The sequence below is a fragment of the Callithrix jacchus genome, chromosome 3 (genome assembly GCF_049354715.1).
Source record: "Callithrix jacchus isolate 240 chromosome 3, calJac240_pri, whole genome shotgun sequence".
NCBI lineage: Eukaryota > Metazoa > Chordata > Mammalia > Primates > Cebidae > Callithrix > Callithrix jacchus.
In genome coordinates, this window is record NC_133504.1 from 90,477,902 (window position 1) to 90,499,378 (window position 21,477).

General features: G+C 35.3%; 1 protein-coding gene and 1 long non-coding RNA gene across 2 annotated transcripts in view; one reads left to right on the top strand and one right to left on the bottom strand.

The window, feature by feature from the left end:
* Window positions 1–20,126, top strand: part of DKK2 (dickkopf Wnt signaling pathway inhibitor 2) — a 103,985-nt gene extending 83,859 nt beyond the window's left edge. The window contains exons 2-4 of the mRNA XM_002745512.6: window positions 15,981–16,131; window positions 17,261–17,416; window positions 17,747–20,126. Of these exons, the coding sequence (XP_002745558.2) occupies window positions 15,981–16,131; window positions 17,261–17,416; window positions 17,747–17,997 (558 nt within the window). The 3' untranslated portion in view covers window positions 17,998–20,126. The remainder of the gene's footprint in view (window positions 1–15,980; window positions 16,132–17,260; window positions 17,417–17,746) is intronic.
* LOC118152229 (uncharacterized) overlaps window positions 1–21,477 on the bottom strand; it is a 238,619-nt gene that overhangs the window by 20,463 nt on the left and 196,679 nt on the right. The window lies entirely within an intron of this gene.

Consider the following 21,477-nt stretch of genomic DNA (forward strand, 5'->3'; position numbering starts at 1 on the left):
TGGGAATTTTTAAACTGGCAAAATGCTTTCACCTACATATTTTCATTCTGATGGTGAGTTAATAAAAAAAAAAAACTAGTGAGGTATAGAAAGCAAGCACCTCCTACAAGCTTACTTTATTTCAATATATAACCATCTCTGAGTTAACAAAACTTCTAATTAGAGAATAGGGAAATGGGAAATTCAGTGTGGCACAATCATTCCCAAAACAACATCAGCAACATCAGCATCACTTGGAAGTGTAGTTTTTCAGGCCCCACAAAAACCTACCGAATCTCAGGCTTTGAAGGTGGAACCTTGCAATCTGTGTTTTAACGTGCCCTCCAGGTGATTCCAATGCATGCTAAATTTTGAGAACCTCTGATCTTGTAGAGAATTTAAAATTATAAAAACTTGGTTCTGTTTCTAGCTCTGACACTCACTAACTGTATATTTGACAGTCTCTGAGTAGGCTCCCTCATGGGCAAAACTGAAGTTAATAATGCCCACTCAAACTGCTTAATGGACACAAGGTTTTATTTAGGAGTGATAGAAATATTTTGGAACTAAATAGAAGAAGTGGTTGCAAGACACTGTGAATGAAATCTCATTGAGCTGCTTACTCTAAAATGGTTGGTTTGCTGAGTGTGCTGCCTCAGGCCTGTAATCCTAGCAACTCGAGAGGCTAAGCTGGAAGAATAGCTTGAGGCCAGGAGTTTGAGACCAGCCTGGGCAACATTTCAAGACCACAGATGGACATGGTGGTGCACACCTGCAGCCCCAGCTACTTGGCAGACTAAGAGAGGAGGATTGCTTGAGCCCAATAGTTTGAGGTCACCGTGAGCTATGATCACGCCACTGCACTCCAGCCTGGGTGACAGAGAATGAACCCATCTCTTAAAAAAAGAAGAAAAAGGAAAAAAAAAGACAGATGTGAATTTATGGGAAGGCTGTTCCAAGAGTAACTATCCTCACCTACTTTCATTTTTTCTGAAAAACAGAGAGCTCTGTCATTTGTATTAGACAGACACTTAGGAAGTATTGCCTAATACTTAGAAAGTATTAGGCATTTCTATTTTAATGAAAGTATTTCATTTTAATAAAATGAAGGTGTGTTATTTTAGGAGCAGAAGGTACAGCACCTATTTATAAGCCTAGTTGACTCGTGACTACTTCTGTACAGTGGATTTTGAACCATCCAGCTTGTGGAAGTTCGGAGGCTTATTTACACTACCAGAGGTCTGAACAGCCTTGTAACAACCTTATCAGAAGTTGATTTTTCAGTATCCCCAAGGTGAGGATGGAATCAGGATGGCATTTTGATTCACAATGTCAGGGTTCTGAGTATGCTCTATGTGTAGGAACCAAGTGATTTGAGATTATGTCTGCAACTGGCTGCTTCTTGAAGATTACTTCTGGAGTTCTATCTATGTTGCAAAGATTCATTAGTTTTGTTTAAGTGGAAATGTCAGATATGCACAAAAGTATGAAGAATATTATGAATGAACCTTCATGTGCCAGTTCTATAGCTTCATCAATGTTTAACTCATAGCTAATCTTGTTTCATCTACACTTTCAATTCATCCTACTTCCCAGGGATCATTTTTAAGGAATTCTGTACATCATATTATTTCAGCCATATATATTTGTTGTTTCTTTAAGAGAAAGGATCTTTTAAAAAATAGCTGCAATACTATTATCAAAACTAAAAATTAATCATAATTCTTTAATATTAATATCCAATAGATAGAATTTTTGAATTCTTACAAATCTGGAAATTACCAAAGACAAGTGATTACAATTAATTTGTAATAAAGACCAGAAGTTGGTCTTTATTCATTTGTAAAATGACACATAAAGCACCTAGGCAAATTGTGAACTCGTTTTGTAAACAGTACATCTGCAAAATGTCTGTAGTTTCCAGGAGCCTGTTATTTTCAGGGTCTCCTGAAAACGTGTAGTTTGTAGAGAAGCTCTAGCACTCATGGCATCTGTTAGCAGGAGGAATCTTTTTGGCTGGTGAGTTGGTGAATTTAAGGATCCATGCCTGGCTGAGGTTCTGTGTAGAGTTACTGAACTCTAGTGAGAAATTTGAAATGCTCATCTTCACCACACCCAGGTTATGCATCCAAATTCCCAGACAACTTTTGTATTATTTTCAGCAAAGCTTGTCCTCAATAAAAACCATACTGTTCTATCACTGAAGACACATTTTTGCCTTTAATTGGATATGGTTGAGAACTCAGCAGTGAACCAGCCAGATGTCAGGATATGGGTGTATATTATTACTCCATCCTCTGTACACCCAAACATGTTTTTCTAACCAGGAAGGATCCTGCTGCAGATGTGAACAGAACACATGGATGTTAAAGAAAGTTCTTCCTAGAGCTCTCCAAACGTGTTGGCAGTTTGCGACACAGAGGTAATTTGTTAATACTTAAGAAGTTCATTACTTTGAAGACAGAAAGCTCTGTGTACAGTTGCTGTTTAATATTACTGTTAATTATTATTATATAATCAGTAACTGGCTGATTACTCCTCTAACTGGTTCATTTTGTGAAACTGTGTTTGAAAATCTCTAATTCCTTATTAGAAGGTTCCCAGAAAGTAGGACTGAACTTTTTAACAATTTTCTGACAATTATTAACATTTCTATATAAGAAAGGCATTCTAATGTTTCTTGGAAGCATCATTTGCAAGTTGTAAGTGGTTTTCAATGTGCCATTAATAAAAATACAGTTCCAATTCTCATTACTGTAGGACCAACCGTTTTATTCCAAGGGACCATTCTTGGCTTTTTCAAAACATCGTACTTAAAATCCTGGGAAAAAATTGATCAATGTGTATCAGACAGACAGTGCTGTACTCTAGGAAGATGAAGAGTGGTGCGTGATCAAATCCTTATGCTTTTCATCTGTCTGTCCTCAGACAGAAGCCTGGCTAGTGCTAGGTTTTATAATAAAAATCACTTTATCCAATGTTAATGTGGAAACAACTTGAGTTGTTCGTGTGAATAAAGTTCTGGTGATCTCATTTAAACTTAGGAAATGTTATAGTCAAACGGAAATCCATCCTGTTTGATACCTGCTGTGCCCAGGTGTGACGGTGTCTTTCTTCTTACAGAACAAGGGAATCCAATTACCCTGGTCTCTAGAGTGTACAGCTAGACATATAAGTCTCATAAGGACTTAATATTTTTAAATACACTGTGACATCACTGCCTGGACTCAAAGCATGTAGCAAACATGTAACTTAGGAAATTTAACCTAGAAGGTAGAGTTATTTCTTGCCTCTTTGTCCAGGTAGCAGGCTTATATCATCTTTCTTCAAATATCACATGTGCACCAAGATTATGCTGAAGAAAGAATGTAAATTTCTGTAAATTTGATAAATTTTTGTAATGTATTAAACCTGGGATTAGGGTATGAAAAAATTATGGGTATTTCTAAAACTTTAATAAGCATGGGCATAATGAGAGGAGTTGGATAGATGTGTACAATGATTGCAGACATTATTTGAAATGAATTTGGTTCAATACCTAGAAGCATTGTCTACATTTTTGATGAAAATTGACATGCCATGAGGTTTCACTAATTTAACATAGCTGGTGGGAATCTTATTTAACTCAATTTGTTTAAGATCATAAACAAGTTAGACATCATATAAATGTTTGGGTGGTGACATTCCATGAGGCAAACATTTGGAAAACATACTTCACTTGTTATGTACTGCTTGCTATATTGCTGTGATTAAAGTGTATCAAGAAATTGATCTCCTTAGTACCAACAAAATGTTGAAGTCTATGTACCCCCAAGATGTTTAAAGAAAGCTATCATGAATTATCCTCTTGCTCCTTTGCAATAACACCTCATATTGATGGTGCTTAACTAGGAATACTATCAGATATACTAACAAGAACATTTAGGGACAAGGGCAAAGAAAACTTAGAAATAATTATTTAGGATGAAAGTGTCACTAGGGACATCTCATCCTCAGAAGTACCCACTGTCATAGCTATCACATGCCAATAGGCTGGAAGAATCTTCAGATGATTAGAAGAGGGGTAAAATAGTTCCTGCTCTGAAAGGCTGTGGGGGAATCATTATTGCTGTGGCAGAAACAGTGTATGCCACTTAGAAATGAAAGAGCCAACTTTTCATTATATGTAATTTATACATGAAAAATATGATCATCTGTAGAAAGGGAATGCAGAACTGATGATAGTATTTGAAAATCTGGACTAATGGCCCAATATAAAATACTTGCAGCCACGTTGCTGACTGCAAAAGTACTCACTAGACAATGTGCTTTCTTCTTAAATACATATGATACCCTTCCCTCTATACTGTATAGCTTATAAATGGCTTTTGTAGGACTTCACTGAATTTTAAAATCAATTTAAAACTATTCACAAAGTCAACTCTTTAATTTTCAAGATTTTCCTTTTTACCATTTCCTGATGGGTTTTTACGTGAGTATTTTTGTCAATGTAATGGTACAAACTTTCAACCACTGTTGCAACACATTTCATGCATTAATTCATTAGTAAACAAATTGTAGAATGCTAAATTATTCCAGGTAAAATGCGGCTACTAAAAATACAGAAATGAAAGACGATTTTCTTAGTCAAGGAGTATAGACAGGACAGATGAAGAATTCAACAGAGCATAATCTACATCATGGTGCAAATAAGCATGTGATGTCAGCAAGGTGCAGGTTAAATGGGATCAAACTTATCTGGGTAGGTCAGCCAACTTGGAAGTTCGCTTAAAAGTGAAGTCAGTTGATATAATCTCCAAGTGATGAGTTGGAGTTATTCTCATGATGAAGTGAATGAACGAAGGGTGTTCTTGCCAGAGGGAAACTGTAAATGCAGTAAGTCCTGAAGGAGGGCTGAATAGGGGGTGTGCAAGTAGCCCGTACAGCTGGAGTGTATAATACAAGAGCTGGAGAAGGAGGCGGGGAATACCGAGTTGATACAGCATATTAGAACAAACATGTTTCTGGGTAATCTTATCTGTAATGTAGATTCCTTCTTTGGTTAAAACAAACAAACACCAGGCCAGAGTTCATACAGCATACTAAATGCAGTTCCAGATACACTTTACGGTTCAATGTGAGGAAAAAAAATTTAAACAAGAGTAAGATTATAGATTGACCCCAGCAACGTTATATAAAATCTCTATTAGCCAGTTGGTTAATGAATTTCATTTGTTTTGTTTTTCTAGACTTCTTATTACCCAAAACAACACTCAAATTGTGTGTTATATATCTTAATACCTGGGAGGAATTTCTTATCTGAGCTTTCCTTTCTTTTCCACTCTCCCTCCCCCAGCTCACTTTTTGAAGCCCCATATCTGCGGCAAAGGCTACCGGAATGAAAGGCAAGATATAGAGGTATTAAAAAGAGTCTAGTACATCTGGGCATCCTGGGTAATAAACAAGAGTTAACAAAGGAAGTAGCAGCAATACAGAGGAGTATACTCTTTAAACAGACTAGAAGAACCAGTGGGAGAGAGGGAAAGTGACTTAAACCTGGAAACAGCATTTCATTTTTTTATCTGGTAACAACTCTTCCCTCTCTTGCACTACTGTGAACGCACTGGTCACCACACCAAAGTAGATGTACTGGGATGTGGGTGGTGTGGGGCACCAACATCTTCAGTATGTTCTTTTGGAGATTACTAACACATTGCGTATATCATCACAAGATGTACCACATTTCTGAGGCTGAGATTTGAACACTAGGGTCACACAAACCAAAGCATCTATCATCTGGCTTATAATTTCCTCCCTTTCAAATCCTCTAGCAAAGCATTCAAATACAATATTTTGATAGAGTCTTTCTCTATGCCATGTTGTAGACTAGACATAAGTCTCCTTTGCCCTTGTAAGCTGACCTTTCCTTCTTCCACACAATAAAAACTTGAGTAAGTTTATGGTAGGAGGCCGGTGGAGAGGCAAGTCCATGTATGTACTGGTATATTATTTATTTTTTAGAAAAGTATTTAATTTTAATATATAACATGTGGTCATATCATTGCTATATAGAAATTTAAAATAAAAATTCCCTTCATGCTGGGTCTTTTTAACTAAATCATCTGGAAAATGTCTGAAATAAATGAGTAGCTTTGGCTGTTGTAAAATTTTATCTGTCAGAAAGAAAAGCAACTCTTCTTACAGGATGCTTTAACTCTATCATTATGCTGAAACTCTGACACTCCCCAAACTCTCTCAAACAGAGTTAGTCCTGAGTTTTGGAACCCAGAAATGATTAGATGGACAATATAGTGTATTTAGGTGCCTCGCTGCATAAACTGCTATGTGGGATCTGCCTTGTCAACTGAACATTCCAAATAAATGAGAATATAGCATAGCCATGGAACACATATCTTTACCTATGTAAGTATAGGCCTGAGATACCTAGATAAGACACCAGGCTGAAAATTGGGAAGGAATATTGATGGTAAAAGAACTGATTATATAAGATAACTTCCATTTCTTTCTCTTACTAACAGACAAGCTGGCTTGTTCAAAGCTCAGGTGTTAACGTCCCTCATCTTGTGCAAATATAACTTGCATCTATATCTCAGGGAGACATGATGATCGTAATTCGGAACTCTTACTGTTTGTTTTCTTCAAATGGCAAAGAGAGAAAAAGATCAGTTAGGTAGAGTTCTGTGGAGCTGTAAATCACCCCCTTGTCATGCTTTTTTTAATCAAAAGGTTGATCAGTCTATTTAAACTTTGTAATGACTATTGAGTAAACCTCTTGTTCCAACTCTCTAGGTAATCATTTGGGGCCAGCTTTTTCTCAAGTGATTGCCTCTCTATGCCAGCACACCTGAGGGATAAAATGCTCCCTGCCTTCTCGTTTGTAGGTTCTAAATTCAAATGAGAACATTTTATAATTTTTAAGCAAAATTTATGTGGCAGTTAAGGATTCTCTTTTTAAATGGAAATTAGAAGTCATTTCACTGTAGAATGAATATTGAGGATTATATTTTCTGTGCTTTTTTTCTATCTTCTCAACCATAAAAGAACAATGTTTTAAATTTCATCTGCTTCCCTCAGCTGTTTCTTCAAAAGCAGAGTAGAATTTGACTATTGGTCTGGTCTAATTTCTAGAGGAAATGATAGAGAATTGAACAAGATTTGAAAAGGTTTACAGTTGGAAAGTTCTATAATAAATGAAATTAGCCAAGGCAATAAACATTAGCTCAATTAAAGAATTGCTGGAACAATGCATTGTGTATGTGTGTGTGTGTGTGTGTGTGTGTATATATATATATGTGGGTATGTGCGTTTGTGTATGTATTTGAATGTTACATTGGTAGTCTAATTCTGCTATTAAGGTGACATTTCTGAAACGAAACAGACAATTTTTAATAAAGTTCAGTCTGGGTGCTTGATACCTCTTGCAGGAAGCCCTGCCTCTAGGAAAATAAAATTTTTCAAGCTCTCCTAGTATGAAACCGTAAAGCATAAATTAGCAAGAAGGAAAAACATTCACTTCAATATTGTAGTATTAGTTCGTTTTTAAATTGCGTTAATATAATAGGTAATATATGCATCTAGTGCAGATTACAAAGTGTTTAAAAGAGTTTATATATAAACTAAGTTTTCTCCTTTTCTCTCTTCTCAATCCTGTCTACCTTACCATGAGTAAACCCTGTTACACACTTTCTGGGTATATTTCCTGAGATAACTTGAGCTAACTTTATACATATGTGTGTGTGTGTATGTGTGTGTGTGTATGTGTGTGTATCTCTGTGTATACAAATGTATATATATTTGTGTATACACACAGTTATTCATAGGAATCTTATGTCCTCATTTCTAAACTCATGATAAGTTAAAAATTACTTAAACTTATATAACGTTTAAAACTCACAAGTGTTCACATTTTGGTTAAATAAATACTCATCAATTTAAACCTATTCTGTAATAATAAAAAAGTCTTTTCTAAACAGTAATTTGAAACTATGTTTTCCTATATACCTGAATGTCAACTTTTGAATTTTAGACGTCATTTTCATTGGAAAAGACAAAGGTGATGTTATACAAAGAAAAGCATATAATAAAAACACACATCATCTATTTATCATGCTTGATATGAGGAAAAAGAGTATTTTGTAAAGACCTACAGGATACAAAATACAAAGAGAATACAAAGTTTGTGCACTGCCAACAAGACACAGGTGTACACCACATGAAGATATGAAACAATCCAGCCATAATGGGTGTGTTGACAGCTCTGAGTCCACACAGCGTTCCTCCCAAAGTGCCCTGGTGTATTTGTTATGCGGTATTTTACTTTTTCACAAAGTTTTAGAAATTCTCAAGCCCACCCCTAAGCACTGTGGCTAAGCACTAGGAGTGAAGGAAGATGAACTTTCTTGCAAATTGTTGTTGTCAGTGACCTTCTTCTTTAGACTCATGTTGTTTCCAGGGAACAAGTCCTTTACTTAGACCCATGTCTGTCTAGAGATAATATTGAGTTGCATTTTATATAGACCAGGCATTGTCTGTATGATATATATGCAGGAGGCATCATTAATCTTGCAACTGTTCTATATAGCTGTGTTTCCCTATCTTACCTTATTGTATAATCACCAGGACAGTACAGATTCCTGGACTCCATCCTGTCTTACAGAAATAGAAACTCTAGTAGAAGAGTCTGTGAAGCAGTAACTGGTAAAGAAACCCCATGGAATTTTTATGATTAAGTAAGTAGGGAAGCACTGCTGAATTCAGAAATTGTATCCATTTTATCATAGAAGAAACTGAGACTCAATAATTTAGCTAATGGTCACACAACCAATCAATTTTGTTTGACTTAAAGAAGCATAAATGGAATTGCAGTATAACTCCAAATTTGCCCTACCGTATTACTTTCCTGAAGTATAATTAGGTCGTGAGATGAGGCAAATTTGTAAGGCAGCAACGAAAATGTTATACTATAAATGATCAATCCCAGATTTGGAAGAGCCCTTAAGATTGTGCAGTTTCTTCCTCTCTTTTGGTTAGGACAATTATACTTACCCAATTACAAATTATAGAGGACCATATAATTATATATTACTCCCAACCACTACTGTAAAATCTGAGATGCTGCATTTTAAGCATGGACAAGTGTTTGTCCTATACATTTTAGATGAGTGGGGATGGATCGAAAACAAAAAAAATCAAGAGCCAGGTAAACCTTATAGTTTAGATTTCTCCAGGTGCTAAGACCATATGGAAAAGTTTAGCTTGCACCATTCACCCCATGATCAATAACAGTATTGTACATTTTACAGTTGAGAATGCGGTCTGTGTTCAAAGTTGAGCATTCCCTAGAATTTCCTTTCTGCTTAATGACACACAGAGAACAGGGAGGAGCAACCAAAGTTAAACAGGACCTAGTCTTTGTTTCATAGAGTTACTGTTTCTTGGGATTTAAATGATGCTTTCTGAATATATTGGAGAGGCTAATGGACCACTAGAAATCCATCATTCCTAATTTATAATTCAGATAGTTTTAGGAGATAGTCTTTCACCTCTGAACTTTTATATCAAAACCCAATTTTTTAATTATCCTAGTTGTAAAATGAATATGTGTAAAAGGTACTGAAATATTTTTATGGGGTGCAGAGCATGAGTTGTTTTAATAAAATCAACGCCCAGATCCTCAACTTCCAAATTTTTTCTTAAAATTCTCAAGGAATATAGCTGGGTTTACATTAATATTTTGCCATTATATGTGGGGAAAAAAAGGCAAAACCTTCATGCATTCCAAATCTCAACATAGTGCATTAGTCAAAGGTACATAATCTTTTTAGATGACAAATAAGTAAAATTTGGAATTTTGATTGGAACAAAGCTATGTTTAATGACTGATCAGGGCATCATAAACTCACAGAGGTACTTTCTTTGTCTTATAGCTAATTTTTCTGAAGTAAAACCTGGCCCCAGTTGGACATTCTGCATGCAGAACATTCAAAATAGTTGTGATGGCTTGTACATTTTATAATCTAACTGAAGGTTTTTCAGATTATTTTTCAAGAGAAAATGCCCATGAATAAATATGTTGTGATTAATTTCAGGATCAGTATGCTTTGATGAATATAATACTCAAAAGTTATTTTATCAAATCATGTCAAGTTACTCCAAATTTTATCTTAGAAAGTGTTTAACATTGTATTTCATATTAATAAACATATGCCAAAAATTTTTAAGTGTTAAATTTATGGAAGGATTTTTTTTTTCAAAATTATTTTAGGAGTAACACAAAACTTTTGCACCTCATTGAACTAGTAGTTTCTGAATCATAGTTGATGTTCAATAAATAAATGCTGAATAAATATTGATAGAATGCGGAATGAATACACAAGCAGCTGCCTTAATGAACCTTTAACTACACATGTAAGACATCATGTAATATTTGAACTTTTCCCCTTAAATGTAATATAGCTCAATCCCCCTGACCTGATGTTCATGAATCCTCAAAGATGCATCTAGTACACCCCTATTCCCTAGAGGTAACAGGAGACAAAGGGAAAGATGAGATTGCACAGCCTTTGGCAGACAGTATACTACAGCACACAGCAAGATTGACATATAAGTCCCTGCACCTCCTGCAGTTGCATTTTAATGTTTGATTTTCAAATGACCACATGAAGGGTAGTGTACCTTGCCTGTTGTTGGAAATACAGATCTATCATGTAGAATATCAAGATAAGGAAAATTAATCTTTTCTCTAAGGACTTGGGCAAGCCAGTCTGATCAGGTTTCCCAATGTAATTCCCAGTCTTCTGCTGTGCTTTCAGAGAACCTCAGATATATTCTCATCTGCAGCTCTTTGCTGCTACCTCCATCTATCCACCAGCCTCAAATGTTTTTTATTCCCACAGCTAGGTCTTCCCCTGCAGGCTTTCTTCTGCCTGCCTAGCTGATGATGTTTTTCTGGCTCAAGGAAACTTCCGAGATTGTTACAAACAGTGCTTGTGGGGACAAAGGATTGTCCCTATTAAAACAATAATAAAACTAGGACGGTCTTGCAAGAATCCGGATGGGTGGCCATCCCACATGAACACTGTGATGTTGCTCTCTTCTTTTCTTCCCCTCATCACTGAATAAGGACAATATTATTATGTTGAAAACTTAGGAGTTAAACTAAGGTTTTAGTTGCAGTCAAAGGTTTATTCAATGATCAGTGCTGCCGAGATACCTGTAACACTTTTTCTCCTTTCACTGCTCTTAGGGATCTGATTACTTCATTGTTGTAGTTGCATGTTCTCAGGGATGGGCAAGTGAAAATTAATTCAACCCTAAATGTAAGTCTTGAGTTAATGAGCCTTTTATTCCTGCAGTTTTGCGAAGACTTTAGAGGAAGACAGACTCAATTAGTTCAAATAAGATTGAGTGACTACATTTTATTTTACTTTTGTTCATTAGAATATTATTTATCATTATTTTCCTGATGGGCTTTTGTTCATAACTCTGATTTACATTGAGTTTAAATGAACATAAAACTGCCCAAGAAATAGAATGAGAAAATATTGTTTACAGCTTTGTCAGTGTCTTCTGCGAGTATTCTGTTTTCCAGCAGCTGCAGCAGAACATGCTGTTGGTATTCTGAGGCTTCTAGAAAGAGATGTGGCTGAGTATATTTTTCTAATCCCTAACTTCAGCACGTAGGTCTCTACTCAATCACCTTTTCAATGTGTGCATTAAATTCTCACTATTACTTGCTCTTAGTTATGATACTGGGGGTCTGAAAGCTAGGGAAGAACTCAAAATCCCTAAGTTCTCTGCCACTGAGCACACATTACTTATTTCTAGCAGTTACTTAAACTCTCTTCACTTTACTGCTAAAATTTTAGATAATGATTCCAAATTAGCATAAAGGAAACAGACTTTAAATAATCTTGTATGCTGGCTGAGCACAGTGGCTCAAGCCTGTAATCCCAGTACTTTGGGAGACCAAGGTGGGTGGATCACCTGAGGTCAGGAGTTTGAGACCAGCCTGGCCAACATGGTGAAACCCTGTCCTACTTAAAATAAAAAATAAGCCAGGCATGGTGGCGTATGCCTGTAATGTCAGCTACTCAGGAAGCTGAGGCTGGAGAATCACTTAAAACTGGGAGGTAGAGGTTACAGTGAGCCGAGATCACGCAATTGCTCTCCAGCCTAGGTGACAGAGTGAGACTCCATCTCAAAATAATAATAATAAATAATTTATGCTAAAACAAAATACCAATTTCTGATAAATTTTATTTTCAAAATATGTCCAATGTGTTTATTTTTCTTTTAGTTCATGCCGTGGTTGTTATAATAAGTAACACTGCTATTTGTGGAAACCACTCTAATTTTAGCCTACAAAGGGGATTGCAGAAAATGTCTTTGATTTTTGGCCTGACCACTGACAGTTCCCATGTATTCTGAATTTATACCAATCATCTGCTATTATTAGGTGTCTTGAATTAATTAATCTGCTAATTGTAACTGATGCAGTAAATGAATGATTCTGCATGAAGCTAAGTATTTCTGGATGCTCAAAAGCTGAATTTATGATTCACTTGTGGGGCATTTTAGCATGTGATAGGTGTACTAGAGTCTTTCCCTAATTCTTTCACTTGATTTCCAGTCTTTCACACAATCATTGTTCCTCAGACATAAAGGAAAAGTTATTTAGTTTGTTTACCTAACATCCAAGTAAATAAAGAGCCATAAGAATGCACTATTAACAATGGGAAAGTAAAATAAAAATCAGCCCTTTAATCCACCTTTAAAGTAAGTACCAGGTAAGCATATTATTGATTCCATTAAATGGAAACTTAGACTAAGGTATTCAAACCCAATTTTTTTGCTTGTCACAAAAGCACCATCAAATAAGACTAGGCAACAGCCTTTGGAGGCCAAAGTAAATGGAAAATAAAAATTATCCATGTGAGAGTTTCTGAATGGCACTTTTATTAATGTATATAATTCCCTCCAGCAGTCCTTTCATTGCCACAGTCATAACTTCTTCAGGGTCCTCCATAACTACTGCGCTCTCTCTCTCTCTCTCTCTCTCTCTCTCCCCCCCCCCAACAATATCATTTCTAGAAGCTTTGGAAGGGATAATGTAGGAAAAAGACCAATGGCAACTGACAACTGCAGAACACTCATACTTCAATAGACAAGGCCTTATTTAAAACTCTTTACTAAAATATAATGCATTATGCTTAGTAAAACATGAGAATTGTTACTAATGGGTTAGATCTATATTTTTTCATGTTTTATGTTTTCTTGCTAGAAGCTATCACAAGCGAAGTTTTGTGGTTGAATAAATATGGGTTAAGGGACATTGATTTCAGAAGGCAAGGCATGCCCCCAGATACTACTTGCTTTCCCTAGACCCTGCTTTAATCAATTCATTCTATCCCTTCTTACTGTTTTCATATATAAAGATGGCTTATTGGATTCAGGAGTTACATAAGCATAGTAGAAGCTGTGTAATATAACTACTTTTCAATTATTAAAAAATTATTTTTAAAAATTCCAAAGAATGCCTCTCAGTATTTATGTTCTGAGATTCCATTCCAAGTACAAGTTCCCAATATATGTTACCTTGTATAGTTAAGCATTTTTTGGCATACTTTCTCTGCCTGTGTCATTTTTATTTCAAGTTAATTAAAAGATATATTAGAGCATAATAAAACTCTATGTCCTGTAACATACTTTCTATTTTTGACAAAGTGAGGTTCCCTCTTTAAAAATTGAATTACAATAATTTTATTGTAATCCCATTCAAATAAAAGGCTACTGTACCTCCCACTTTTTCTAATATCATTTGCATTAAATATTTGTCATTTTAATATTTTCCAGTTCCTGTCAACTAAGAATGGAAAGATAGTGATGCCATTCACAATTTTTTGCATAAACTGCTACTTTTGCCAAACAACCAGAAAATAAAAAACTATCAAATAACAGCTAATAAATAAAATAGGGTATCATGTGGACTATTTTCGGGAGATGGAATCCAGAATGATTCTATACTCAGAATTGCTTGAGGATTTGTTGTTTGAGTTGTAAACAGCACATGATGTTTTATGTGGCACATGTTTATTTCCGTTGAAAGAGCATGTCCTATTTTTTAAGAAGGAAAAAAACTTGTAAGACATCAAATGTTTCTTGCAAAACAATTTGATGAAATAAATGTAAATGAATCAGAAACATGTGAATTGTAGTTCATTAAAATTAATGGGTTTAAATATGAAGGGGGTAAAACGCTTGGGGGAAAGAGTGTGGTAAGGCGGGAAGTGACATTTGTTTTCATCAGTCTTGGATTCTTAAAAAATGGCTTAATAGTCTGAATTTAATCTCATTAAGATTTTCCTAAGCCTAATGGTGGAGTTACGGAGTGGGACAATAAAATGGAAATTTATTTTATAGCATTATGTGGCTCCAATTATAATGTATGCATCAAACATTGCCACTATGCAGTCCTTCAAAATGACTTTCAATTTGAAGTTGGTGGTTTTTCTATATAATTCTTTTAAGGGTAAACAAAAAGTTGTAATGATGCTAAAATACATTTTTATCTGTCAGACTCACACACAAACTTCACTTTTTTTTTCTAACATTAGATGATCCTATCTAAATGGAAAACACGTGAGGGCTGAATGTGTAGACATATATGCAGGAGATGAGCAGGAAGAGAAGACATTGGAAGAAAGGGAAGAGTGAAAGAAAGAAAAGGAAAAAAAGAAATGAGCAACACAGGCCAACCTACGCCATCAAACCTAGTTCATAAGTAAAGCACTGAAATCACACTAAGTATTTGAGAGCCATAAGCATTTTATCCCATAGTTTACATTCAAATCATTTATGCTTCCTTAAAAACAAATACATAGCTTATTTTATATTTTGTATTTTCAATTAAAAAATCATCCATTACTCTGAAAATGAGAAAAAAAACAACTTCAAAAAAGAAAAAAAGCTTTACAAATGAGTCTCCCTGCCTCAAAATATGAATAAGTTTGATGTGGGTTATGACATTTTAGTTTCTCAACTCCCAGTCTCTGAACGTGGAGACATTTTTAATGTTCCAAATACTTCCAAGAGACAAGAAGTACACAAATGGGAATATATGTATATATATCCTCTGAAATCTTCATTTTCCTGGACTCTGACCACCTTCTGGACTTTCTATATATTTTTTAAGATGATATATGGCACTGCTGAAGTAGCCTTCTGGACATACAACTAGGTAGAGAAATGTACGAACAGAGGTTCTTTATAATTAAAGGTGTAGTAGCCTGGGGGGAGTTTCAGGTCTGTAAGGAGCCTGCTTTAGTGCTTTCTGGAAAGGTAATGATATAACTGGAGCTTAGCATCTGCTCTGGCTGCTGGGAACTCAACTGCTGCTTATTACTATGTTTGGAACGAGGATCCTGCTCCTAAGTATCTTTGCCCCAAATACTTCACCATCTCAAACTGTTTTGGAAATGTTTCTCCTCCTTGCTTGTATAGTCAGGAAGTGTAAGGATTCACTTTTAAAATACTTGTTTCATAATTGGGCAGGAGATACATTTTGGCTTCTAGCATAGCCTTTTGTTGTTTTAGTTAACACTTCTCACATCGTTCTTTAAGAGATGAAAAAATGGAGTGGCTAAGAAGACTGTCTCATTTGTACCTTACAGTAGCATCAGTGCAATAATTACAACTGCTCTTGAGACCCCAAAGTCACTCATAAGGTTTTCACAAATCAATAAAACTCTAAATTCTAACTTGAGTTGTGTCAGTGAAAATATCCAAATAGCGTCAGCTTTATCTTTGTCATCAACAGTCAGTATTTATAAGGTCCTAAAATTAAGTGTCACTACTTAGAATCTATGTTCAGAACATTAATATAGTTCCTTCCAGGTGAGACATTATGGGATTTGTTTTCTATTGTGATTTGCCGCAGTCATGTTTCGTAAGTGAAGCAGGATCTAATCCTTTGCCTTTGTTGTTGTTCCACTTGATGACAGCCCTACCCCTGTAGCAGTGATAAGGAGTGTGAAGTTGGGAGGTACTGCCACAGTCCCCACCAAGGATCATCAGCCTGCATGGTGTGTCGGAGAAAAAAGAAGCGCTGCCACCGAGATGGCATGTGCTGCCCCGGTACCCGCTGCAATAATGGTAAAACACCTCAAAAGTGTCATGGGCCTCTTCCTCTCCATTGTAGCAAGACTGTCTCACAAGTCAGGCTAACTTCTTCTCACTCAGACTCCTGAAATATAAGAAGTCTGGTAGAATTGGTTTAGGTAGTGCAAGTTTACCTGGATTACTCAAATCTTAGTTTTCCTAGACTCTGACTACCTTCTATATTTCATGACCTATACTGCTCTAAGATATTGCCATGTTGAAGTATTATATATATATATATACATAGTAACACATTTATTCCAAAAAACACATAAGTGAATGCATGCAAAAGAACCAAAGAAAGAAACTTGATATGATTTAGTAACACAGTTGTAAATATCGATTCCACTTTTGAACCTTTGTTTAGACAAGATGTTCTGCAGCTCTGTCTTATGGTAGTGGAGTGATTGATTCCTCCAAAAAGACACAAGATTCTATTCCCTAAACTGGCTTTATTCAACATCAATGAATGTATAGGCAGACACTTCAACCATAATGATGAAATGGACCACAGACAAGATGTGGCAAAAACATTAAATAATTGCAGAAAGTAATTAAAAATATATACTTAATCATACAAAGCAACAACTTAATCAGGCTCATATTCCCATGCCTATTCCCGACCTCTGGGTGTAGACCTACTGCTTGCACAGGAAATGAAGGGAAGACAACCTTACACCATTGGGGAAGTTTACAGTGTAAACTAGGATTATGTTGTTAATTAATAAAGGAATCTGGATCCAGAGGATGTAGTCTGATCATATTACTTTAAAATACTAATAGCTAACATTGATTCTTCATATATATTCACATTAACTTTGTAGAATTAATTATGCTTTTATTACTAGTTTGGTCCAAGGCCCCTGGGTCTTGAGAGAGACAAAATTCATATCAGAGAAGTACATCCATCCATTTATTTACTTATTTGTTGAGACTGAGCATACTTTAGGGCCAAAGCATGCTCAGTCTCAATAAATAAGTTAATGCACGGATGGATGAATGGATAGACATACAGCCAGGCAGATAGATAAATGGCTTCATACTTCACATCAAGAAAGTATGTGGATAAGTATCACATTTCATAGAATTGAATTAATCTAAATGCTTATATGATCATCTCCAGGAATCTGTATCCCGGTTACTGAAAGCATCTTAACCCCTCACATCCCGGCTCTGGATGGCACTCGGCACAGAGATCGAAACCATGGTCATTACTCAAACCATGACTTGGGATGGCAGAATCTAGGAAGACCACACACTAAGATGTCGCATATAAAAGGTAGGGATATCTGTAGCTGTTGTTTTTTTTTTAAGTAGAAGAAAAATATAGATAATTAATTCCATTGATTTTAGAAAAAATTACGAGGAAGGTTAATTATAGCTAGTCATTAAACTTTTTATTCAGGTGGCAAATAATGGAAAGAGACAATAATGGATCATGTTATTAGGGGCAGAGCCAATAGCTATCTACCAAGACTTTTCATTATAAATGGTCTTCATTATATTATGGACTATAGTATAAGTAAAAATATTTTATGTGCATCTGATTGCAAAATAGAATGTTTTTCTGAAGTTTCAGGATAATATCTATTGGTTATCATCTCTGCAGGACATGAAGGAGACCCCTGCCTACGATCATCGGACTGCACTGAAGGATTTTGCTGTGCTCGTCATTTCTGGACCAAAATCTGCAAACCAGTGCTCCACCAGGGAGAAGTCTGTACCAAACAGCGCAAGAAGGGCTCTCACGGGCTGGAAATTTTCCAGCGGTGTGACTGCGCGAAGGGCCTGTCTTGCAAAGTATGGAAAGATGCCACCTACTCTTCTAAAGCCAGACTCCATGTGTGTCAAAAAATTTGATCACCATTGAGGAACATCATCAATCGCAGACTGTGAATTTGTGTATTTAATGCATTATAGCATGGTGGAAAATAAGGTTTGGAATGCGGAAGAATGGCTAAAATAAGAAACCTGATAAGAATATACATCACGAAAAAAGAGAAAGAAAACGTGAATGAATAGATCAGAATGGGTGACACACACAGTGCAGCCACTGTTTCCATTATGCAACTTGTCTATGTAAATAATGTACACATTTGTGAAAATGCTATTATTAAAAGAAAAGGCACACGGTGGAAATTACTGGCAACTACCCTGTGACTTTCCAAGAGTTTAGGTTGTGTTGGAGGAGAGGTTTCCTTCAGATTATTAAGTGCTTATACAAATAACCTACAGGCCAGATTTCTACTCAAAGCTAGAGTTTAACAAAATACTCCTAGAATACCTTGATATACAATAGGTTCTAAAAATAAAATTGCTAAACAAGAAATGAAAACATGGAGTATAGTTAATGTTCAACAGAAAATTCCCTTTTAATTTGTAACACTACTTCTCTTGCTCCATCAAGGGCCTTGGTAGACTAGAAAAAAATAAGTCAGTATTTCCAAGTAATTGCAAAATAATGACCAGTTGTTTACGAAGGCTTTTAGGAAGACAAATAAAAAACAAACAGCAACAGGAACATTTTTTGAAAATTTTAGTTTCACCTGTAATTAATAAGAACTGATATAAGATAAAAACAGTTCCTTCAGATTCTATGGGATGACAGTGTCTCTCTCTTTATCCTATGTAATTCCTACTCTGAATGCATTTTATTTTCCAAACTATATCCATCAACTGTGACTAGTAAAATACTTTCACAGAGCAGAATTTTGGCAGATCGCAAAAAAAAATTTAAAATGTCCAATATATGTGGGAAACAAACTAACAGAGAGATTATGATTTCTTGAAGGTTTGCCATAACCTATGTTTTGATACAATTAGATTGGTAAATATTTATTTTTACATACTCTGTGGTAATAGAGACTTGAGTTGGATCTGTACTGCACTGGCGTAAGCAAGAAAATTGGGAGAACTTTACATTTGTTCAGGTTTTGCCAACACATAGATTGTATGTCTGAAGCACAAGCTGACTGTTCATCTTTGAAACCAGGGGTTGCACAGTCTAAATCAAGATCTGCATGGGATTTGCTATCATAATATTTACTACACAAATGAATTTAGTGTGACGTCATTTGTCTGTCTTTGCTATTCTCAAATTATTTATTTTATAGTGCTCAAATAATCTCAATTTCAGGAGGTTTCACAAAATGAACTCCCGAAGTAGATAGTGTAGTGAGATTCCATTGCCCTCTATAAGCTTCTGACTGGTCAATGGCATCATCCAATTTTCTTCCCAAACCTCTCTCTGCAGCATCTGCTCTATTGCCAAAGGTATAGTTTCTGCAGCCATTGTGGTTAAAAAATGCAAGTAGGATAACCGTAAAATCTGCATATCGCTAATCTATAGACACCACAGTTTCTAAATTCTTTGAAACCACTTTACTACTTTTTTTTTTTTTTTGCTTAACCCAGTTCTAAATATTTTGTCTAGAACACAAAAGAATAAAAGGTTTATAGTTGTGAATTTAAATTTTTGTACCACAATTCACTTTTTAGTTTTCTTTTACTTAAATCCCATCTGCAGTCTCAAATTTAAGTTCTCCCAGTAGAAACTGAATGTGATCCTGTATATCTATTAAAAATTTCAGCTTCCCACAAATATTTACTAAGATGATTAAGATTTACATTTTCTGCACAGGTCTGCAAAAACAAAAATTATAAACTAGTTTATCCAAGAACCAAAGATTGTGTAAACAGGTTGCTATAAGCTTGGTGAAATGAAAATGGAACATTTCAAACATTTCCTATATAACAATTATTATATTTACAATTTGGTATCTACATTATTTTTCTTATGTTCACCCTTTCAAAAATTATTATTTGAAGGTATTTATTTACAGGAAATGTTAATGAGATGTATTTTCTTATAGAGATATTTCTTACAGAAAGCTTTGTAGCAGAATATATTTGCAGCTATTGACTTTGTAATTTAGAAAAAATGTATAATAAGATAAAATATATTAAATTTTTTTCCTTTGAAAACTGAATTCAAAGTTCCTTATGTTTTTCCTATGGGAAGAATTTCATAGAATCATACATTCTGCGAGTTCAACTGTACTTGGTATGATTTTGATGACTGGGTGTGAATCATTTGGAGGACATCACCATGAGATAACTCAAAGCAGTTTACTATTATGAAAGGTACTTTATTTCATGGCAGTTTAGTTGTAATGGTTAGAAAGTTTGTTTTTTATTGTTGTTTTTTTGTTTTGTTTTTTTAGTCAAACCAAAATATTCCAGCTTGTGATTTACACCCATTTAGTCACACTTTACCTTCTGCATCAACTTGAATCAAGAAAGTGCTCTTCACAAACTTCTTCAAAATACTTTAAGAGGGGTAACATATTCTCCATAATCTTCTCTTATCTCTTGGCTAAAGTTTTCCAAAATGGAGATACTATTATGCTTAGGATATTGGTTCATTTCTACATGAACCAATGAATATGAGCTTACACAATGCCTTTTTATGTTTTTTGGAGAGGAACAGTGAAATCCAATCCACCTCCTGAGAAGTGAGTCTTTCCTGTCCCTCCTGTGCCCTAGATGTCAGGAGTGTTTTTGAGGAATAGTGTTCACTAATTATAAGACCAGGGATCCTGTAAGAGCTCATGTTATATTAGAGATCAGAATGGGCTGTAAATGTAGGTAACAAATATTCTGTGACATAGTGAATTAATTAAATGTAGTTCCAGCAGCTTCATGAAGCTAAAACAGTTCCACAGTTAGAAGTTAGAGTTAAAGTTACCTTAAGCATTGCTGAAATACTTTCCACAATGTATTAATTAGTCATTTAAGAGTATTCTTAAATCGTTTACCATTCCCTCAAATTGAGAATATATTTTTTAGTTAAAGCGTGTTTTTGACCATAACAATCATATGGGAGATATTTTTCTTTTCTACCCTGCTCAGTGAGATGCTCTGAGAAGTGAAAAGGTGTCCTGAGTTTGTTTTAGTTAAGAAACAAAATACCCTTAAGTAGCCTTAGTATTTTGGGGGGAAAACATTACAAACTACACATTTGTAAGTGTACTTGTAGCCTTAGCATTTTAGGGGGAAACATTCCATTACAGTTTTCTTCACTCAAATTCAGTTGAAAAATAGAGGGTTTTTTTTAAGGCAGATGAAATATTATTCTATTGCTGCTGAAGTTAATATTGGAAAATATAGCATATACCTGTGAGTAAGATGACATTCTAACACTAAGATACCAGAAATAGATTCTGTGCCCATTCACATGCAACACCAGACTATATCAGTTCCACCTTATGGGAGCTGCCCTGTAAAATTTATAATATGGATGAGCATAATAGAATGACACGTCTCCTTCTGGCAGTTAAC